Source organism: Condylura cristata, unplaced genomic scaffold, assembly GCF_000260355.1.
Source record: "Condylura cristata isolate star-nosed mole 26May11 unplaced genomic scaffold, ConCri1.0 scaffold00005, whole genome shotgun sequence".
NCBI classification, from domain to species: domain Eukaryota; kingdom Metazoa; phylum Chordata; class Mammalia; order Eulipotyphla; family Talpidae; genus Condylura; species Condylura cristata.
In genome coordinates, this window is record NW_004567106.1 from 35,485,159 (window position 1) to 35,508,447 (window position 23,289).

A 23,289-nucleotide genomic window follows, 5' to 3' on the forward strand; every position below is an offset into this window, starting at 1 on the left:
ACTCAAATTCTTTATGCTTGACCAGACATTTAGTTCAGAACTTGCTGAGAATCAGATGTATCCTAGTATTTAGAAATATAAAAACCTTGTCTTCATGTTTAAATAAAAAAAAACAAAAAAAACCTCACATACTAGAAAAGGAGACCTATATACAAAGAGGAAAAAAAAATCACAAAGCATTTTAATCCATGTGAGAAATGTGCACAGGAAACAGCAGTTTAAGAGGACGTGATTGATAAGGTTTTGTAATTTGGGAGCCTGTCATAGAAAAGATAGCAGTGGACAGAGGTCCGAGCGAGGAGACCAGACCCATGTTCTCTGTTAATTTAAATGGTATGCTACATTTGTAAAGCTGTTATCCATCAATTCCCAGGCATTGTTGATTTGACCCAGACATAGAAAGGCAAGGCCATATCACTATGTAAGAGAAAACTGCAGCTCAACTCTTGTGGCCTGACCATGACTGTCATACTGTCACAAGGCTGTGTAAATGCAGAGCTGGACTTCAATTCTAGGACATTTTGTCCCCAGATTTTCCTTCTGCTCATTGTTTGGGGCTAGAATAGAAAGGAGCTAGTCACACCTTGAAGACTTGGGTGTCACAGCATGTTTCTTTGATGAACAATACATCCGCATAGTGTGCTTTGTTATTTTCCATATTCACTGCAAGTAGTCATTATCCAAACCTGCTTTGCAAGATCTATGAGGGCAATGAATGTCACATCTTTTCTATAACTATAAACTCTAATAAATGATATCACAGTTTGTCCTGGTATTTATGTGTTCTAGGATGAAAATGTGCCACCAGTGTCATTTTTGAAGGTCCTAAAACTGAATAAAACAGAATGGCCCTACTTTGTTGTGGGAACAGTATGTGCCATTGCCAATGGGGCGCTTCAGCCAGCATTTTCCGTCCTGTTCTCTGAGATGATAGCGGTAAGCTTGAAAGTATCACTTCATAACATGAATTAAATATGCAGGCAAAAAGAATAGTTACCTTTCGAATGTTTCCAAATTAATGAAATTTTAAACTGTAAAATCACTGAAGGAGGCATTCTATTTGGCTTCCTGTGTTTGATAAAACTGGTGTTCAGCAATTACCCCCAAACTATTTATAGAGAGGCGAGGAGAGGACAGGGAGCAGTTAAGTTCTAGCATTTAAGAGGCTGGGCTCCGGATTCAAATACTTTTCATCACTTAGTTGCGCAAACCTGGGCAAGATACTTTCCCTTTCTGTGCCTCAGTTTTTCATTTATGAAATAGACCTACCTGATAAGATGACTGAGTATTAAAAGAGATGACATAGAATTATCCCTGGTATACATTTAGCGGAGTCAATTTTATAGGTATTTAAGACATGATAGCCACTGCATAAATTACTTTAGCAATCTCTTCAAGACTTGGAGAGTATTAGGAAAGAAAATTCACATGGTCAAGTTGTTCAACTCACTAGGAGATATTTATACAAAGTTGTCTGAAATATATTAGGTAAACCCTGCATTTATATTGTATGACCACCTTTGTCAATCTCTAACTTTATTAGAGAAACTTTTTTTGTTAAAGATGAATTATTATCTACCATGTTAAAAGTTTATTAATCTTGTGATATTGGACATTGGTCTACAATTAAGATCACAGGCAAAAAAAAAAAATTAGAGAGGACCTCCAAAGGTTTTTAACTTACAAAATGTAACAGTCCCTGGCTTTTTTGCAATTGAGATTTGTGTAGACCTTCTTTATATTTCTAGGAAGCTCCTGTGTGACAAATGCTATACTAAACTATACAACTATGGTAGGAAATAAACCAGGTCTCACTTTTTTTTAATGTTTTTTTTTTTAAATAATATAATAGTTTATTTTTACATCATTTTGTAATTTTTTTCATCTCAGTTGTAATCCCTGTGGAAGGTCTGACTCTTAAACAGTTTATTTTGTATTGGCTCAGACAAATAACACACAAACAAAAATCAAATATATACATGTCAAGTGATAACAGGCATTTTCACAACAAGGGTGGCTACAAATGAGATGATCTTTTACATAGGATGATCAGGAGAGTTGTGTCTGGCCAAAGGCAAGGAAGGGGAGGGCCAGGGCTGCATAGGGAAGTTCAGGCAGAGGAAGAGGAACAAACATGAAAATGTGCACCCAACAACGGACTGTGGTAGAGGACCATGAGTGCACTGGTGGTGGGTATGCTACGGTGACCAAAGGAAGAAATCCTATACTAACCAGGATATAAACCAATAGTATTTCAGAAGAAATTAAAAAAGAAAATGTGCATCCAAACACTATCCATATGCAGTATTTTAATCCATGTTAATAACCACATATCCCTCAGATTCATAGAAAGTAGAATAATGGTCCTGGGGGTGGGGAGGGGAGTTTCAATCTGGGATGATGAAAGAGCACAGGAGCTTTATGGTGGGGAAGGCTCACAACAGTGTGAATGTAGTTAATGCCACTGAATCATGCACTTAAAAATGGTTACCAGTTTAGGGCATTATATATTTGCAATGAAATAACCACACATTCAAAGACCTATTTTTAAAATATGATGCTTCTAAGAGGTATAAACAGTATTCTAATAACCCAAGGGAATATTTTAAACACTCTTTTGTAGATTTTTGGACCAGGGGACGATGAAGTGAAACAGCGGAAGTGCAACATGTTTTCACTGCTTTTTTTAGGCCTGGGAATTATTTCTTTTTTTACTTTCTTCCTCCAGGTAGGTGCCTATAGTTTGCCCTTCTTGTTCAGTCTCTATTTAGTTAAGAGAAGTTAATCAAAATTTAATGAAGCTTCCAAATGTTAGGCTGAAGTGAATTATACACAAAATTGTCACATGGTTTTCAGAAGACAGATTTCTATACTAGGAGGAATTGTGACCTCCTGTGTGCCACCTGTATTCAAGTTTGCCGTCAGTAGTGAAGAGGAGAAAGAGACTGAGTTCACAGGAGAAAATAAAAACCAATTGAACTCAACTTTGTTGTAAACTGGAAGGAATCAACACATTAGCATTCTTCTTTGTCATTACTCTTTATTCAATATCTCACAAGTTCTCTGAACTTCTCCTACTTACTTGACAGAACTGTTTGGAACTACATTATTTTGGTTTTAGGTACTGGCAAAAATGACCCTTTAGACTTTTACCAAACTCTGTTGTCTCTGATTCAGTTAACACCCTACAGGCCTTTCAAATGTAATACATTAAGTCATTAATCCATAATTAATTTCACAATCATTCCCAGCATGCTATTCTTTCACCATTGTTGGCAGTGGCAAAAAGAAGCCACACCTTTCATTTTGAAATCACTGCTTTGCCAGTAGTATCTCAATGATTCTATCTAGCCCCAAGCCCTGGCATGTTAGGGAGCAGAACTAGTTAGAGAAAAGTGTTTTGGGAGACTGCACAAACAGTGGGCAGATGGATAGAACTGTGGTGCTCACATCGCCCTTGAGAAATCTACCCAGCAAGAGGAAAGACAGAACAGTTGAGTCTTGGACACCTGGAACGGTCTGAACAGCGACCCTCTTGCTTAGAAAAGGCTGATGTGTTCTCCCAAAAGGCTCTGCACACTCCTACACCAGCACTTACTGTCGCTGGGAAATCCCACGCAGGTTGCCTGGAAGCAAGTCCCTGTGGACATCTGGGCTACTGTCCATTTTAGATGTGGTATAATGACAAAGAAGGGAATTGTCTGGCAAGGAGGCATGGGGAGGGAGAATAGCTAATTGTGCCCCTGTCTGGGAGCTGGTGGACCTGTGACCAAGGACCTGCAAACTCGGAGTTCAGTGCTACAGATGTCCCCCATCCTACCATACTACATAAGCCAAACATTTGCCTGTAGGATTTTTTTGCTTCTATTTTCAAATGTTTTGTTTAAAGATTTTGGGAACTTGCTGAAAATTGTAATTAAGCCATACCTATGTAACTGAGGTATTGTCCTTAAAAGTTTTGAAAATTAAACCATTTGAGAATGACTCAGAAGCTAGGATCAGGTGCTTTTAAGGATGTTGAGACATTGAATTAGTATGTAGTCCTAGATATTTGTTATTTGAATAGTTGACTAACATATCAATCATGTAAAAATCAGTTTACTAACCATGGATAATGTAAAAATGAGAGTGAATATAACCATTTGTGGCAGAATATTAGTGATGATCAAGGAACAACAGCTTTTTTTCTTAACCAGGGCTTCACGTTTGGAAAAGCTGGTGAGATCCTCACCACAAGGCTTCGCTCAATGGCTTTTAAAGCTATGCTTAGACAGGTAGGTGCACTGGAGAGGCCTTCTGGGTTTCTTCAGATTCTTTCCTTTTAAGCCTCCTCTTGTTCTAATGGTCTACAGCAATTCTTGTTTTCCTCCTCAGGCTGTTCATGCAAATGCTAGCCTGGGCCATGCAAATTATCCTGGTCTTTCAGGGGTTTCATGGTGGTATACTTAATTTAGGTACTGTTTGTTTTTATTTTTATTTTGCAGTTATCTCTGTTCATGTGGATGTTATCTTTTCAAGGATCTGTATCTCTTCTCTGGCCCTGGGTCTGACTTTGTTTGTTTGGTTTTTTTCTTTATTAAGGCAATATTGTTTTACAACACTGTATGACTAAGGGGAATAGCCTCACACATCCTCAGATGTTTATTTCCCCACTCACACCATCCAAGCTCCCATACTCCTTTATCAGAGATTCTTGTGGTCCCTTCTTTTGTTCCCTTTTCCACCATTTCTCTGCTCTGTAGTCTCCATTTTGCAGTCATAGTTCTAAGGTTTATTTTGGTTTAGTTTTGTCAGTTCCTTTATTTTCTATATTCCTCAGGAGTGAAATCATCCAATATTTGTCTTTCTCCTTCTGACTTATTTGCTTAGCATAACCTCTCCAGGGTTGACTTTAAACAAAGGAAAGGGTGGTGGGAGTATTCATGTACCACAATGGGACACAGTAACTGTAGGATCTCCTAAGTGAAGGTGATTGAGTTTTGTTTCTGTATTACTTGAGCTCTGTTTTTACATTAATTCACTCAGTTGTTATCTACTATGTACATGTCAGTGTGTGGTAGCTGGGATTATAAAATGCATTATTTGCCCTTTTGGAAAGTTCAGTCTAGTATAGGAATGTGGAGAAAATGTACAAATGTGAGTTCTCTGTTTACAGAGTAGGCCTAAGAGGGAGCCAGAATATTATGCATTTGATTACTAGTTGTTGATTACACTCCTGTTCATAAAAGGCCCAGAGCAGATTTCATATTTCAAGAGTAGTGTCTTTTGAGCTATTGCTATGTTAGGAAAATTGCTTGATTTGAAAATAAATAGTATGAATATATAGCTAATAATTAAAATATACGAAGTACATCCTCCTGATGTTTGTTTAAAAATAAAAGCATGGGCCCTCCCTGGTGGCGCAGCGGGTTAAAGCACAGCACTGAGAATCTAAAGCCGCTTCCGCATGAGTCCAATTCCCACCTGCCCTGGAGGTGACCACATGGCGCGGCAGACCTCTCCTGACTAGCCCGCTGCTCCCCTCAGCAGTGTACTTCGTGGATCTGCCTGTTCTGTTCCCCACTCTGTCTCTGGTGAAGCCTCTCGCTGCCCCTGAGCCTCTGGCCTGTACCCCAGTTCTGTATGCACAAATAAATAAATCTTTAAAAAAAAAAAAAGCATGGTGAGAAATGATAGGGAGTTTCTTATCCTAGAATATAGAAAACCATAGCCAACACAAGCTCCACCATCCTTTGTGAGGGACACCACCTGCACCACATTAGGGAGGAAGTGTAAGTTGTCAGGGCTGGGTGATAGGATTTGCACAACCTTAGGGAAGCTGGCCAGAAGAGTGGCTGTTATTGGATAAGCGGTGTGCTTTGCCTCCTCCCCCCGTGGGTGGTCTCACCTGTCTCAGCAGATCAGCTGGGAGTTGGGGTCCTGGTGGAGTCTGAGAGTGTTTGCTCCATGCAGGCTCCAGGGCTCTACTCTGAATATCAGGTCTCCTACCCAGGTTAAGTGTGGAGTTTCCTCAACGTTGAAGGCTTGGAGGAATTCATCTGATTTTCCTTGCTTGTTTTCTTTGAATTTGAAGTATCTTAAAGGTGTATTTTGTACCATAGGACATGAGCTGGTTTGATGATCATAAAAACAGTACCGGTGCACTTTCTACACGACTTGCAAGTGATGCCTCCCAAGTTCAAGGAGTATGTAGACTGCTCTCTGCTATTTTTCTTTAACATGGTTTTGATAAACATGTGGCATAGCTGTATCTGTTAAACTGTTTGCAGCCGGATATAACAGAAAACTCCAACTGGCGTAAAACAATTAGAAGGTTAGACTTTACAGTTGATTGGCCCACTGACTCAAAAATATCATCAGAAATCCAGGTTTCTTCTGTTTGAGTGCCTCTGAGTAATTTTCCATCCTTAACGCTGGCTTCATCTGAAGGCTCCTTCCCTGGGGGTTATAAGAGGGCTGCTAGCAGCCGAACTGCAAGCTTGCTTCCCATCCAGTAAAGAGTGCACACACCTGTACGTCAACCACCAAATATATACACAACCTTCCCTTACTTCACAGGCTCACATGCCCAACCCTGACCCAGATTACTTCTCCAGGAAATGCTATGCTCTGCCTGGGTTAGGTCTTCACCCTAAAAGCCCACATACTCTCTGCACCCACTGCTTCCCACAACAGAGAGCTGGAGGAAGGGGAGAGTCAGCCATGAGTCCACTCCCAACAGCCCTCTTATCTGAGTTACATAAGCATTCATGTATGTATGCTTTATGGGGATGATATGTTAGAATAAGTACACTTTATAACAGAGGGTCTCCTAGAGTGTATGAACATCCCTTTCAGATCAGACGGACTCTAAATACCTAAGTACACTGGTATTAGTTTCCTCTTTAGATAGTGGCTTTGGGAAAATGTGTGTGCCTCCAGAGCCTATTCCCACTGCAAAGCAGCTGATTATTTGATTTTGTAGCGCCCTGTTCATATGAACAGGAGAGGAACGAGAATTGAAAGGCCTGAACAAAGAAAAACTGTTGATGATAAGCCCAGGGGTCATGGGTTTATTGTAATGAAAGGAACAAATGTCATTGAGGCTACAAACCCTCATCTGTGAAGCTTCAACTGTCACTCGTGGATTTGCAGCCTAAACACAGCTGCTCTGTTTTTCACTTCCAGGCCACTGGGACTAGATTGGCTTTAATTGCACAGAATACTGCTAACCTCGGAACTGGAATTATCATATCGTTTATCTACGGTTGGCAGTTAACCCTCTTACTGCTGTCAGTTGTCCCAATTATTGCTGTATCAGGAATCGTTGAAATGAAAATGTTGGCTGGAAATGCCAAAAGAGATAAAAAGGAACTGGAAACTGCTGGAAAGGTCAGATCAAATAAGATTTCATTTAGTATAAGTGTTATTGCTAGACATGTTTTATTTGAATTATTACAAAATGCATGTTTTAATAATTAGATATTTGTGCTCATACAACGGTTTTAGATACTTCATGAAATAATTTACTATATTTTTAATGCCCAGAACTTGAAAATGGTATAATTAATGTAAGACTTTAGCCTGTACAAAGCACTTAAACTAGTGGTTATTTTAAAGAATTTCTGTATTTCCAAAGTCCTTTTTACCTTTCACTTCATATCCCAATGCCATTTTTAGGGTAGATATCACTCCTATTTTACAGATAAGGGGTCCTTAAAGTAGAATATGGAAGTGAATTATTAAAGGTAGTATATTTGCTGGTATTTAAGAGAGTTCCTTCCTTCTTGACCTTGAGTTCTATAATTAAGGTCGATAGCCACCAGATGGCAGTAATGGCATCTGGCAAATGTGCTAAAGGCAGTTTGCATACGTTTACATGGGCTAAGCTTAGTATGTGTGATTATTAAAGTATTTACATGCAGCAACTCATTATATCCTCACAACAAGTCTAGGCAGCGAGGTTACTGTTCTCTAATCATGGTTATAGCACACCTACTTATTAAGTCTAGCGCTTTAGGCAAATCATTCTGTTTCTCCAGTTTTACAAATGAGGAATTTGAGAAACAAACAAGTTAAAGGCATGCCTGGATCTAATTTCAAAACTCTTCACACTATGGCCTCACTATATATGTTTATAAGTGTTTAAATCTACATAAAAGTATTTCATTGACATATACATGTATTTAAGTGTTCAAGTGTAGGTTACAGACAGGAATTTGTTCACTCTTATTCTCTATAAGCATTATCTTTTATTGCAACATCAGGAGGTGAAGCAGATAATGAATGTAAGTTGTGAGAGTTTCTATAGCACCACACATTACTATGGTTGTATGAAGTGGGGTAGATTTCACCTACAGGGATGAAAACCTTCAGAGGTTGAGTGAGTTTTTCTAGATGTGTGGCATGTAACAGGTGATATTAGAATTCCACCCAAGTGTGCTTGGTGATATTTTTCATTTATATTAAAGTTACTTACCCTAAAATATTAAATATCTTACCCTCACATGGTTACAGTAGCTCAGAACTAGAATGAAAGCTGATAAAAACCTAAAATGGAAATCTTATGCTCCTTGAGCTAATGGTTTAGATGATTTAGCTGAAATACTATTATTTCAATTAATCAGCTAAGTCATAAACAATTAACTGCGAAGGTTGGTTTCACTATACGAATTTAAAAACTGTTCTGACTAGCTTGGATAAAAGATGTAAGGGTGATCTTTATATAATGATGTAAAGGTCATGGAAATACAAGAGATGCAGATCTTTTTTTTAATTTTGCAAAGTCAGGCATAGCTTTTAGATATACAAACCCTCTTTTTTATGAGTCTCTATACACATTTGTTATTCTTCAACTACTGTACATTCAGACCAGTTTCCTGTACATTCCAACATGGCTCCTCAAAATGGTGACTTAACCTCTTAATTCAAGTAGTTGTCTCCAAGTTCAAGAGACTGATTGTGTTTGGCCTAGATCAGTCAGGGATTTGTGACACTGAATTCACATATGGAAAGGAGTTGTGGAGAAGCAGGATCTATTACTTTAACCAAGGATATAAAGTAGGGTCATGGCAGGGCTAGGATAAGAATCAGCTCAGGTCATAGAGAACAGAGTCAGATTATGCCTAGGTCACCCTGCTTGCCGAAAGCTTGGTGATACAAAAACTTGCTCTCTCATTAGACACAGAATAACCAGAGGCGCTTTTAAGACTGCCAGTTTTATTTTAGAGGTACTTTAAAAACCTGCCAACCTAAATTTCTGGATTCTTTCTACAGGCTTATATTTTTCACTATTTCAGAAATAAAAATCAGTTCTAATGAAGATCTGTTCTACATTGCAGATTGCCACAGAGGCAATAGAAAATATTAGGACAGTTGTGTCTTTGACCCAGGAAAGAAAATTTGAATCAATGTATGTCGAAAAATTGTATGGAGCTTACAGGTAATGAGCACATGATTTTTATTAAAAACTTATTGCTTATCTAAGAGTAATTTCCCCCACCCACCACTGAAGTAATAAAAACGTTGCTCTTACAAACAATACCATGGCTATAAGATAACTCTTTTCAATAATGACCTCTTTTTAATAATGATAAGCTTATTAATATGACTAAGTCAGAGGGTTGGATTTTATTTCTCTTGTGAAAACAGTAAGGTTGGGTCTTCCAGAGCTAAAAGATACAAAGGATTGCTCAAGTATTTGTTCACCAATATAGGCAACATAAACAACTCATGTGGATGATTCAGGATAAACTTTATTTTAGGGAAAAGCTCAAATATTTATTTTCTTTAGAATGTATCATTGGAACCAGAGACTTGAGTTTTTTGGTAAAGTGCTGTATTCTCTAGATGAGAACCACATCCATCCTATTCTGAAAACAAAGACACTTGGCTGAATTCACTAACTTATACAAGAACAATTCAAGGAGTTCCAAAGGCAGTATTTGCCACTTGTTTCTAACCAGGATCTGGTTTTTAAAATAATTTAATATATTTAACACTAATGAAATTGAACACAACTTATATTACAAGATTTTGGGCTAGCATAATAATTTTAAAGACTAAGAAATTAGAAAAGGGATATTGATATTTCCAATTAATTCCATCTTCATTTTATACTAAAGCACATGCAGTCACAATTTGCTATCCATTTGAAGTGTGACATAAAGCTATATGGCTTATTTTGAACTTCAAAAGAATTAAGTAAGAATGAAAAGATAAAGCTGATATTTTTTTAACTATTTATTTTTACTTGTTAATGCAGACAAGAAATGGGATGTAAGGCAGAGGGGCAAAGGGTGAGAGGACTCACCAGAGACAAGTGGGAGCAGAACAGGCAGATCTACTGAAATACACTGCTGAAGGGAGCAGTGGGTGAGACAGGAGCGGTCTCTTGTGCCATATGGGTCACCTCCCTGGCTGGGGATCGACTCATGACACTGTGGCTGGAGATAACTTGATAGTGTTGAGACTTTAATCCCTGTGCCACCAGGGAGGCCTGATTAAGCTAATTTTTAATTTGATTACAATTTAAGGATTCAATAGCATTGTAAATTGTTTAGTAATATTATGTATTGTAACACCACATTCATAGCACCATCCAAATCAGTACTACTTCGAATTTTGGAGGATTTAAAAGTTTTAAAATGTCTACCACGAAATCTAACTAGAAAGATACAAAACAAATCGTATTGGGACTGATGGAAGTAGCTTGGGGAAGAACTTCTCATATGTGTCTGTATAAACCTCAATGACTACTTTTTAGAGCTTGAAAAATGAATTTTTATATGAGATGATAATTAGTCATAGAAAACTGGATAATAGTATTTAAATCAGTCAGAGAATTCAAACTTCAGTTCTAACTTTGATGTCCTTTATTTTTGACATAACCATCAACCACATTTATATCACAGGAGTTGATTACTGAGTCATCAGATACTAACAGGTGATAAAAACAGCTCTCATTTGAGCAAATATTGCTAAACTTGCATATTGTTTATCCACTCTGCAGAACAATTTTATATCATGCTGGTTATCTCCATTGTACAAATCATGCTGGTTATCCCTAATGTACTAATTCATAGAGAGGCTAAGTCATATACCAAACTAACACAAATGGAAGCAGAAGTTAAGCCAGGTTGACAAGATTTAAAAGTGTGTCCTTTTGGAAACACAGCTCTTAGAAAAACTGAAGAAATGTTTGTGAATATATGGATTTGTTTTTCAGGAATTCCGTACGGAAGGCACACGTCTATGGAATTACTTTTAGTATTTCACAAGCATTTATGTACTTTTCCTATGCTGGTTGTTTTCGATTTGGTGCCTATCTCATTGTGAATGGACATATGCGTTTCAGAGATGTTATTCTGTAAGTAGTCTTAAAAATGTTAAGATTATTCTGTAATATGATTTTCAATAGATCTATGCAAAAGTTTGGAGCAGAAAAAAATAGCCTCACTTGTTCAAATATGAAGTCAGACAGTTCACTTTACCATAGAAATCTGAGTTTGTCTCTAGTCCAAATACAGCAAAGTGAACTAAAATTAAATTCTTGATAATGATCATAAACTAACATCTGAGTAATACAGCAGAAGCCAGTCAGGAAGATGGCAAATTTGCACATTGTAGAAAGTAGGCAGAGATGAATCATAATTAGAAATTTGCTGGTGACCGTGGACTCAAACCAGAGTTAGAATTTGTTATCTATCTGCAATCAAACAATGATCTTGGCTGAAATATGGCATAAGCCCTCTCTCCCCTACTCAGGACTAAGATGGCCCTGTTTATATTTGCCTCTTATCCTTTTTTTTTTTTTCTGCTTCGTTTCCAAGGCTGACCAGTGGTCTTTCTCACTGATGCATTCTTCTTTTCAAAATATGCTAACTACATTCAATTAGTGTGCAGTCTAGTCTTGCCAAGGAGAAACCATTCTTCTTAAGAACACTTGGCATATTTCTGTTCTGATGGGATGAGTTTAAAACAGTGATGCACAACCTTTTATTGAACAAGGTCAATACAAGGTGAAAGTATGTAAGAGCCTTTATTTTGCTTTCATGTAACATTAAAAATGATGAGAAAGTAGGTGTGTGTGTGTGTGTGTGTGTGTCCTCTATCTGTAAGAAACCCCACAGGAAGTAAAAGGCAACACAAACAGTAATTGAGGAGAGTTTGCTAAAGTTTGCTTTGTCTGTTTTACAAAGCCATGAGAAGTATTTGGGTCAGCAGTACATAGGGGAGCTATTGACACATCAGCAGTGCCCAGCTAGAACTCCTCAAGACAAGCTGAAAGGGTAAGAGGAGCAAGAGATTTCAGAACCCTTTGTATGGCCATTGGTAGAGGAAACCAACAATACAACAATCTAGAAGTCAAGAAAACAAATACCAAACAAATACCATGACCTCACTTTTCCTCAAACCCTTCATCCCAGTTAGTACCTTTCATTGTCAAGCCCATCCAAAGCCAGGAGATAAGAAAGAAAACCTTTTAATGTAGTTCATGAACTATTTACAATAGTTTAGATATGGAAACAACCCAAATGCCCAAAAATAGGTGACTGGATCAAGATGTGTGTGTTATATACACAATGAAATACTATTCAGCAATCGGAAAAGATAAACTCGTGCCATTTGCAACCACATGGCAGAGCTTGAAGGACCATGCTCAGTGAAATAAGCCAGAAAGAAAAAGAAAAATTCTAATGGCTTCACTGACAGGAGGAATATAAGGGAACTAAATAAGGGGTCAGGGAGAAAAAACAAAACAAAAAACTAGCAGGCAACCATAAATAAAAGACATTCTGTGAGGGAGGGGAGGAAGAGTGTTCAAAAAAGAGGAAAGGAGCCCAGGGACAGTGGTGAAGGTTCAAGAGGAAACTGGTGGTAGGAATTTTAGGAGGAGGACACAATGATGGAAAATATATAGTACAATAAATCAGTTATAACAAGTAAATACAATAAATCAGTTATCTAACACAGAGGGAGATGATGAAAGTTAAAGACCGTAGAGAACAGTTTGCAATATCACATTGAAAAGTCCAATCAGGAATAACATTTTAGGATACTTTTGCTGTATACAAAACTGTCACTGAGAAAATTGGTGCTGCTTTTTAAAAATTTTTATTTGCATATTTGTTTTCAGATTTGTGGTAAATTCTGGATGATTGGAAGGCAGCTTTTTAATCTTTCATGAGGAAGCTACATTTCAGGCTACACAAGAAAGCTAGGCAGCTATATGTGGGTTTGTCATCACTACTTTAAAATTTAATTTTTTAAATCAACCTTACCAAGTATTTAAGGGGAATCCTTATTATATTTACCATTCTTGATTCCATGCATGTAACCACATTTTAATATCTCAGATTTAGAAGTTTAAAAAAAGAAAATGTTTAACTTCTCCATTACTAGATAGGACTTGTCCTCCCCAACCCCTATAATACCTATTCTCATTAAGTTTTGGTGGGGGGGGGGGGAAATGAATAGCTTGGTGGAAATGTAGATCTCAGAATCTTTAGTCCTTCCTAAAAGTCATTGTAATCAATATCCAGTCTTTAAAGAGCATATAATTTAAAAAATAGCCCTTTAGCTCAGGGCAATTTTTTTTTTTTTGAGGATAGTAGCATTACTGATTCTAATTATAAAAGAAAAATATGGTAGAAGCTATTTTCCCTAATAAAAATTCTTTAACAACATTGATAATTATTACTATCTATGTGGTGCAGAAATCATTAATTAGAAGTTAGGGCCATAGATTCAATAGGAAACATCACTTCTTGTCCAGTATCCTAAAGCATTTGGTGCTTCAGTTTCCTCAACTTAGAGTATAATTAATTTCTAAAGTTACGTAAGTACATAAGTCAAAATCAGTTATGAGCCCCCTCCTGGTGGGGGGGGAACTGAACTTTCAAAAATTATGTTACCTGTAGGAAATTAGAAGCTCTTAAAGAAAACCAGAAGGCAGAAAAGAAAGGCAAGTGGATCATTTTGCCTCTTCTCTGGATTGCTTTTGTTATTGGAATATCATAGAAATGGGAGGACTGGGATATATTAAGATCAATGTTGTAATGGTAGTAATATGTCTTTAGACTCTCAACTATAGAGCTAATTTTATAATTCCTCTCTATTTAGGGTGTTTTCAGCAATTGTGTTTGGCGCAGTGGCTCTAGGACATGCTAGTTCCTTTGCTCCAGACTATGCTAAGGCCAAGCTGTCTGCAGCCCACTTATTCATGCTGTTTGAAAGACAACCTTTGATTGACAGCTACAGTGAAGAAGGGCTGAGGCCTGTGAGTTCTCTGCTGTCTGATGAGTTCTTGGTTAATTGTTTTCTGAAAGGTTTGCTGTCTGCTAGATCATTACAGGATAAATGTATAGTAATTTACACTGACATTTATTTAGCTTACTTCGTGATATTTGTAGGGCGGCGTTGGCCAACTTTCCTGACATTTTCAATTTTCTTAGGAAGTTTCAAGGATTCTGAAGTATAACATACCTAATTTTTTTTTTAAATAAGCAAACCTGGAATGGATTAATTTCCATGAAAATTGTTCGCTATTTATGCATGAAGACATATGCATGTCATTCTGTATGTAAATGTCATTAGCAATCTGGCTTTCATCACATTGTAGTGGCTGAGTTACATTGGTAAGAAGCTATTTTATTCACAGTGAGAATAATAATCCTATATTTTCTCCAGAGTTAACTCTGAATATCTTTGTGCTCTTTGCACGGCACATGCGGCTGGATTATTTTTCAGGTAACATTGGCTTATCACACTGTAGATGATTCTGAGGCATGGGATCCACCTCCTCAGATACATGTCACCACACCTCACCCATTATAAGGCAACTACAGTCTCTTAGTCCATTTTGCCCCTCCTTTAAATGCATTAAGAAGCACTGTGGATAAAGTGGTGGGGACTAACAGTCTTTCTAGCACATTACTGGGTATTTTGTGTTCTGAGAAAATTGTGCCAAGTGAGTGAGATAGAGAGGCTGCCAGGGCTTAAGGCCAGAATTGATCACTAAACCAGCAAGCAGAACCTACTCTAAGTTCCAAAGCCTTTGGAATACTGGCTTGGCTGAAGCCTCAGAATCATTAGTGGGAAAGCCAAATATTTATCTTAAATGAATAAGAAAGTTTAGATAATAATTGTACCATGAATATCTAATCAACTCCTACCACCATCTCCCATTTTCATTTATAAACCAATGACTTGCTTCAAGTGTTCATGAGTGCCAGCGCTGTACTGAATATGAATTTTATGTTCTCAGCTACAGTCTTTGGTGAAGTGTCCTTGAAATAATGCTTTTTATTCCAGTAGTTATCCGACCAGTTCTTACAGCAACATTAAAACTTTTTATAGGGTAAATTCGAAGGAAATGTGACATTTAATGAAGTTGTGTTCAACTATCCCACCCGGCCAAATGTGCCCGTTCTTCAGGGGCTGAACCTTGAAGTGAAGAAGGGCCAGACACTAGCCCTTGTGGGCAGCAGCGGCTGTGGGAAGAGCACGGTGGTCCAGCTCCTTGAGCGGTTCTATGACCCCCTGGCTGGGACAGTGGTGAGTAATTATCTTAAATTAGTAAATTTATTTCAAATTGCATTTCAAATGGTCAAACCAATACTGCTATTTTGAAAAAAAGTTGGTCGAGACTATACCCTATTTGATAAAATAATCATTTTCTGTAACCCCCATACTGGCACAATAGACAGATATATGTAGGGACAGATGAGCATATAGGGTTAGTCCTCATGTAGGGACAGATGAGCATATAGGGTTAGTCCTCATTTATCATTATCAGTAGGTTCTTAAAAACTGTATCTTTAAGTGAAACAATGCATAATGAAATCAGGAGCCCCTGAACAACTTCATTTCATTCAATGCTGACCAGGATTTTCCTTTTCTCACCAATGTTGCAACAAAATGTTGAATGAAATGTTTTTTGAGGATCTGCTATATCTGGAATTTAGTGTAACTCAGAAAACATTGAATATAAAGTTAAACTTTACCCTGTCTGGGCCTTGTGAGTCAACCTGATCTTCATAAGTAAACATTTACTTTGTGGTTTATAAAGATGGGCCACAAATTCATGTGAGAATTCTAAATAGAATCCCAGACAAATTATTAGTTTATCTCCTCCCACTTCCTTCTGTTTTGCCTTATAGCTATAGGTGTCCAGTCATGGACTTTGATATTCACCTAAAGTGCTTTCACATTTGGTTTTCATCATTGATTTTCTGGTATCTAATTCATGGCTATCTTCCCAAGCGAAGTTTTGGCTCTTACTGATAATGCCTGCATTTCCCATTACCTTGGGATGGTACCTATTAACCTCACACTGTGATGTAGCTCATCACTAATGCATCAAGCCTCCTTTAGAGCTTTCTTTCTGAAAAATCTTACACTTCCACTTTTACAGTTATTCCTTGGTTATAACTATAAGCAGAGCCAATCAGTATCACTCTATAGGTATGTTGTGCTGAGACTTTGGTAGAAATGTTATCCTTAGTGAAAGGTCAAGAATAAGTGGACAGCTGAACTTATTTTTGCCTGTTCCTTTATCCGTGGTTTTTTTTTTTTTGTTGTTGTTGTTGTTGTTGTTGTTTTTGCATTGAGGTAGCTTTGGTTTACAACACTATATATGATGTAACACTCTAGACTCATACCTCTTCAGATGTATGTTCTGCGTTTTTACATTGTACGAAGCTGCATTTGCAGCCACTATATCACAAGGCTCCTTTAGAAGCACCATGCCTTCTGCTGATAGCAAATAAAAAACCATCATTACTACCACCAACCCATTCTCCCAAAGACACTGCCCTTTATTCATGTCAGAAAGAGAGATGGAGAACGTTAAGGCTAGCAGTTGTCAGTGAAAAGAAAAGCAGAGGCTCAGATCAAGAGTTGACCTACTTTCAGAATCTGGGGGCTATGCTACTAATTTTTTTCTCCTTGGTATGCTTGAGGGAAAGGGACCAAGTTCAATTGAAAGTTCCAAGATATTCAGGGGACAACAGACACAGGTAAATTTAAAGGGTGAGGATAATACCCTTGTTTGAATGAGGGCAGGTCAAGACAAATAAATGAATTTGGAATGAGGGCAGGTCAAGACAAATAAATGCATGGAATCAAATATGCTATCATTTTGCCATACAGATGAAGATAAGGGATATTCTAATCACCATAAAAAAATTTTTTTTGGTGTGTTGGTGGTTTTGAGGTTTGGGCTTTTACAAATTGCTAGTGCCCACCTGAAACAGTCCTCTAAATGGTTAACCTAGTCACCTACTGTTGTATTCTTCTTTTCAAGTCCTTCTTATAGTTTGTGGACTTTGATTTTCAGCTCCTAGATGGTCAGGAAGCGAAGAAACTCAACATCCAGTGGCTCAGAGCACAGCTTGGAATTGTATCCCAGGAGCCCATCCTGTTTGACTGCAGCATTGCTGAGAATATCGCTTATGGAGACAACAGCCGGGTGGTGTCACAGGATGAAATTGTGAATGCAGCCAAAGCAGCCAACATACATCCTTTTATCGAGACATTACCCAATGTAAGTTCTTAGGAAGAAGTAAGAATCAATTACACACTGTTTCCTTCTCCCAGAACAATTGTTATAAACCAACAAAGCCCTGTAATACAATTTTATTTACTAACACCTCACACAAGAAATTGAACGTTCACAACACCAAGTCTCCATATTGGGACAAGGGAAAATAACTGGCATGTCACCCTCATACAAATGCAGTGAGAAGCAAATGAGACCCTAACTCAGTACACATCTCAGGTTACAAACTAGAGGTTACAGGCATCCAGACTGCAGCCATATTTGGTTTATATCTTAGGATTCTTTCTTTTTAAATTTTGAGATGATTATAGATTCACCTGCAGTTACAACACAGATCTTGTGTACCCTTCACCCAGTTTCCTCCAATGACATCTTGCAAAAATATAATTTAGTCTTACAACCTGGGCATTGACACTGGCATGCTCCACTTATCTTATTCAGATTTCCCCAGTGTTGTTCAGTTCTGTGCCACTTATTGCAGATAAAGACTCATGCATTCACCACCACAGTTAAGATAAAGAACATTTCCATCACCACAAAGATTCTTATGTTGTCCACTGATAGCCACACAACCTCCTTTTTGCCCTCAGTCCATCAACCTCTGGCCGTTGTCCGTTTGTATAATTTTCTACTTTAAGAATATACAACACACATACAGTATGCATCCTTTTAAGATTAGCTTTTTTTCCCCTTTTTTTCACTCAGCATAATATCTGAAGTTGTGTATATCTAGAACTCATTCCTTTTTATGGCTAGTTTTATTCAATTCTGGCTTATTCATTCACCTTTGAATATCTAGATTGTTTCCATTTGGGGGCTACTATGAATGAATGTTTTATAAATATTTGTAAATCTAACTGTTTACTTCTTTGGGAGAAATAGCCGATAGTACAATAACTGGAGCATATGGATTTAGTTGTATAACAAACTACTAAAATGTTTCCTTTTTATCTTCTGTGCCAGCATTTACGGTGTCACTATTTTTACCATTCTGAAATGTAAAATGATGTCTCGTTGTGCCTTTACTTTGCATTTCTTAATGTTAAATGATAGTGAACATCATTTATTTGCCATAAACCTTTCCTCTTTGTTGAAATATCCCATGTCTTTTGCGCATTTTTTAGTTGAAATACTTTACTACTGAATTTTGAGAAATATTCCAATATTCTAGTTTTTAGTGCTTTGGCACATGTGTAATTGGAAAATGCTTTTTCCCAGTTGTAGCTTGTTCTTTTACCCTCTTAGAGGAATCTTTTGCAGAACCTAAGTTTTATATTTTGATGAGGTTTAACAAATTTTGCATTTACAGACTACTTTTAATACTCGTCTAATGAAACTTACCCTTGCCATAGGTCTAGAATGTTTTCTTCATTTTTCTCCTAAACGTGCCTATATATTTTCTGTTTAAGTCTATAATCTTTCATATTTTATATTTGATCCATTTTTAATTAATTTTGGTTTACGGTCATTTTAGTTTAGTATTCATTGTCCCTAACACTAGTACCACATGGCAGTTGGTATTATTGTAGTCAATGTGAAATGAAGTCAATGTGGATTTCAAAAATATCTAAGATAAGAATTCCATGTGACTGTTTCCTTCAGCAACCAGAAAACATGTATTCCTGGGAAAATGACTTGTAATACCTAAAAGTGAGGCCAGGGATAATTGTCACACTTGTATAGCATCTGAGGTTCTGGTAGAGTAAACTGAAGTGGAGCTTAATTACTTCTGCTTTTGTATTCTGCTACAATTAGAAATTAGAGTAATTTACAAAATTTAAAAACCTCTATGTTACTCTTACCAACCAAAACACAGAAATCAATAAAATATTGTATTTTACTGAATAAAAAAATTTTAAAACTTCAGCTTTTAATTTTTAATTCAGCTGACATTGGACTTCAGGGCACATGTTGTACATATTGCATAAGCCCTACAAGCTGAATCATTTAATTTTGCATCTTTATTCATTCTGTGCTGTTTGACCCATTTTTTTCTACAAAGGTTTAGTTATTTCCTCCACCATCATGTTTCCACAATTTCTGTTTTCTGCCTGTTCTTTTATATTAATTCTATGCATGATATGTTGCATATACTATTTGATACTTATTTGACTTTGCATTAAGCACTGTATATGTATGTTTTCTCTATAAATTCTCAGGGTAAACACAAAGCTGACTTCATTTGTCTATCTTCTACAGTCCTTGATATTAATAGGCACTCAGTAAGTATTTCACAGAATGAATGAATTTAAAACAGAGTGAATAAGGCTCTGTCAGGCATAAGAGTATTTCAAATTAAACTTTCTTAAAACATCAAATATTGGCCCTCCCTGGTGGCACAATGGGTTAGCACATAGCACTGCAAGCTAGCCACAGCTGCTTCAGCGAGTTCAATCCTTGGCCAGGGAGGTGATCCACATGGTGTGGCAGACCTCTCCTGACCCACCCAACTGCTTCGACAGTGTACTTCGTCAATCTGCCTGTTATGCTCCCCACTCTGTCTCTGGTGAAGCCTCTCACCACTCCTGCACATCTGGCTTGTACCCATTTCTGTATGAATAAATAAATAAATCTTTTTAAAAAAAAACATCAAATATTAGCATTTACCTTGTTAGGACCATGGTAACATCAGATCAATAGATACTAGATAAAGAAAGGAATTCAAGAAGTTGTTGCTCAGATTTCTACTATAGAATACAATTGAGAGTTAGTCAGTAGTTCTCTAACTTGCTTTTAAAAATGAATATTGTTAAGTTTAAAAACTTGGCTCTAAATACTTTTTATACTTAAAACTGATGGTTGGCTCTTACAAAATAAAAGTTTATTCAGTATGCCATTATTAATTTGGGGGGGATAAGAACTTCACTAACTTAATGGTTAACTTGCAGAAATATGAAACAAGAGTGGGAGATAAGGGGACTCAGCTCTCAGGAGGTCAAAAACAAAGGATCGCTATTGCCCGAGCCCTCATTAGACAACCTCAAATCCTATTGTTAGATGAAGCTACATCAGCTCTGGATACTGAAAGTGAAAAGGTATGGCCAATCCCATGTCTCATTTTATTTGTAAAATAGAGAGTTTTTGTACGTCTACCATGGGGAAAAAAAATATGAACAGAGAAAAAAGTAAATGTAGATAATGGTTATTTTGAAAGAGTATTTTATTTCAATATTTTCTAAAAATAAACATTTTTATAAACAAAAAATACTCAAAAGAAAAACGTGCATAAATAGCATTAACTATAATCTTGAAACTGGAAAATGAAATACTCAACAAAAGAGAACAATTTAAGTGTATAATAGATTGTGACTACAAAAAATAAGTAAATTTAAATACTTGTGAATATTATAGTATGAAAATCCATTTTAGTTGAATTAAAGAGCAGACCATTACTATGTAGATGTCAATATATAAATCAACATGCATAATGCTCAAGTCAGAGATAGAAAAAGAAGTAACACTTTTTGCTAGAATGGTAAAATTTTTAGATTTCATGTAATGCTAAATTTTTTGTATAGAATTTTTGAGATAAGACTTCTGTTTGGATTTATCAATAGATTGTCCAAGAAGCCCTGGACAAAGCCAGAGAAGGCCGCACCTGCATCGTTATTGCTCACCGCCTGTCCACCATCCAGAACGCAGATGTGATAGTGGTGTTCCAGAATGGCAAAGTCAAGGAGAAGGGCACACACCAGCAACTGCTGGCCCAGAAAGGCATCTATTTTTCTATGGTTAGTGTTCAGACTGGGACACAGAACTAATGAACTCTTGTTATGTCTTAAAAATAAACTCAAATCATTCTATACTTTCTCTGACTTGTAAAAGAAATTTCTAGTTTAAGTCATCATAAAGGATAGGTACATCCAGATCAACTTAGAACATTCAATTTGGTGTCTGACTTTGAAATTTAGAAGTTACAAGTGACACTTATGTAAATGAAGTGTGAAAACAGCTCTCTAGCTGTCCAGGAGTTGTCAGAAGCAAAAACACAGCAAATTTCAGATAAAGTAGTAGAATTAATGGAAGCCATGCTCATAGAGAAAATTCTCAGGGTTCTGAATAGATGGGTAGATGACAGGATAGTCTGGAAATAATTTTACATGTACAAAAGAAAAATAAATTGTAAATAGCCTACTCTTACACTTGGTAAGTTTCTAAATTATTCTGTTGAGGAATAGAGATTTCTTTTTTTAATGGATGATAGAGCTGGGGGAACATCAGCAAGAGAAAATGAAATTTCACTTAGCAAGATCCTCCTTTGGATATATGTGTTCCATCAAGCAAGAAAGAAGCAAAGCATTTTTTAATAATATTTAAAACTCAATGGAAATTGAGCATATTATCTCTTAATCCCATTTATAACATTGGGACTATCAGCAATAAAATGCGTTTCTATGGCAACTGCATTTTTCCCTCAAGAAGGAATTATGAAGAACTAGAAGACATATCCTAAGTAACCTTTGTAAACTTAACCACGTTGAAATTTTTTTCCTAATTTTCTGCTTTGGCAGAAAATTTAAGTCAGTAAACTATCCTGAGTTCTGTAACAGAATAGTTATTACCAAAGTATTATTTTTTTATGTGACTGTTATCTATCAGTAAATTGAATTTCAGTTAAGCAAGAGAAGAGCAGGGGGAGGGGTCTATAGCTACACTGACTCACAGTGAGCAGAAGTCAACCTACTGTGGTATAATTATTCCTAAACTTACCTGAGGAGGATGCTGGAACATTTGCCTCTGGAAATTTCCGATTCAACAGTACGGGGTAAGACCTAGTAACTTCTGTTAAAAAGTGTTCCATGTTCCAGGTGAGTTTTAACTTCAGGCACTTTAGGCCATCATGTTGAAGCATGAGTGACATGAGGTTTCTCTGCAAGGGTGGAATTAGTTCCTAAAATAATCAACCCTGAGTATTTTAAAACAGCCAACTAATGATTCCAAATGCCCTAGCTTCAGGTCTACAAAATTGTACTATTAATTCTGAACTAGGTCCTTAGTTCAGAGTTCATCTTCCTGATTCTTACTAACATAAGGCTGTATCAAATGCTAAGACCCAGTGTTTAATATTTTCACAAAGAAATAATAAACCAGTCTTACCAAATTCAGAACATAGTATTTTTTTAAAAAGATGTATATAACCAGTAGTTTAACAATACCATAATTCTGTTGGTAAATAGGTAAAAATACAGCTCCCAATGAATCACATGAGACTCTAGTGCTCACTCATTTGCATTTACAAAATAACTCTGCAGTTCCTTTTAGCAAGAGCTGATACTTTCCCCCCCATCCCTCTACTCTGGACTGCCTTTGAACTTGTTTCACTGTTAGAATACAAAAGTTATATCATGTGACTTCAGAGTCTACGCCTCAAAAGGCCTAGCAGTTGATAGTTTGTGTTCTTGGAGTGTGCCTTCTGCCTAGTACAGAAGTCTCGGCTAAGCTCCTTGCACAGACGATATGGAGAAAAAGTCCCAACCACCGTGTTCCCAGGAAGTAGGTGAGGTCATTTAGATTTCTGGACTCAGTCTACAATCCTGGTGACTGCAGTTCCTAAAAATAATTAGGCAAGACCAGAAGAACATCTAACCCACAGGGCACAATCAATAGACATGATAATAAGAAATAACGTTTTAAGAAACTAAGTTCTGAGTGTGTTATACAGTAATATATTACAGAGATCACAAAGTATAAGGTCAAACAGGAAGAAATAGTTTAATTAAACACAAAACAAGAAACTATATAATTTT

General features: G+C 36.9%; 1 protein-coding gene across 2 annotated transcripts in view; it reads left to right on the forward strand.

The window, feature by feature from the left end:
- The window catches only part of ABCB4 (ATP-binding cassette, sub-family B (MDR/TAP), member 4), a 58,597-nt gene extending 37,016 nt beyond the window's left edge, over positions 1-21,581 (forward strand). The window contains exons 17-28 of one of the 2 annotated variants that reach the window (XM_004676874.2): positions 790-936; positions 2,624-2,728; positions 4,197-4,274; positions 6,102-6,185; positions 7,168-7,371; positions 9,321-9,421; positions 11,207-11,347; positions 14,104-14,260; positions 15,340-15,537; positions 17,321-17,527; positions 20,431-20,577; positions 21,100-21,581. In XM_004676874.2, coding sequence (XP_004676931.1) covers positions 790-936; positions 2,624-2,728; positions 4,197-4,274; positions 6,102-6,185; positions 7,168-7,371; positions 9,321-9,421; positions 11,207-11,347; positions 14,104-14,260; positions 15,340-15,537; positions 17,321-17,527; positions 20,431-20,577; positions 21,100-21,303 — 1,773 coding nt within the window. In that variant the 3' untranslated portion in view covers positions 21,304-21,581. The remainder of the gene's footprint in view (positions 1-789; positions 937-2,623; positions 2,729-4,196; positions 4,275-6,101; positions 6,186-7,167; positions 7,372-9,320; positions 9,422-11,206; positions 11,348-14,103; positions 14,261-15,339; positions 15,538-17,320; positions 17,528-20,430; positions 20,578-21,099) is intronic. The other variant, XM_012721076.1, reaches the window with a different exon arrangement.
- The last annotated feature ends 1,708 nt before the right edge of the window (positions 21,582-23,289 follow it).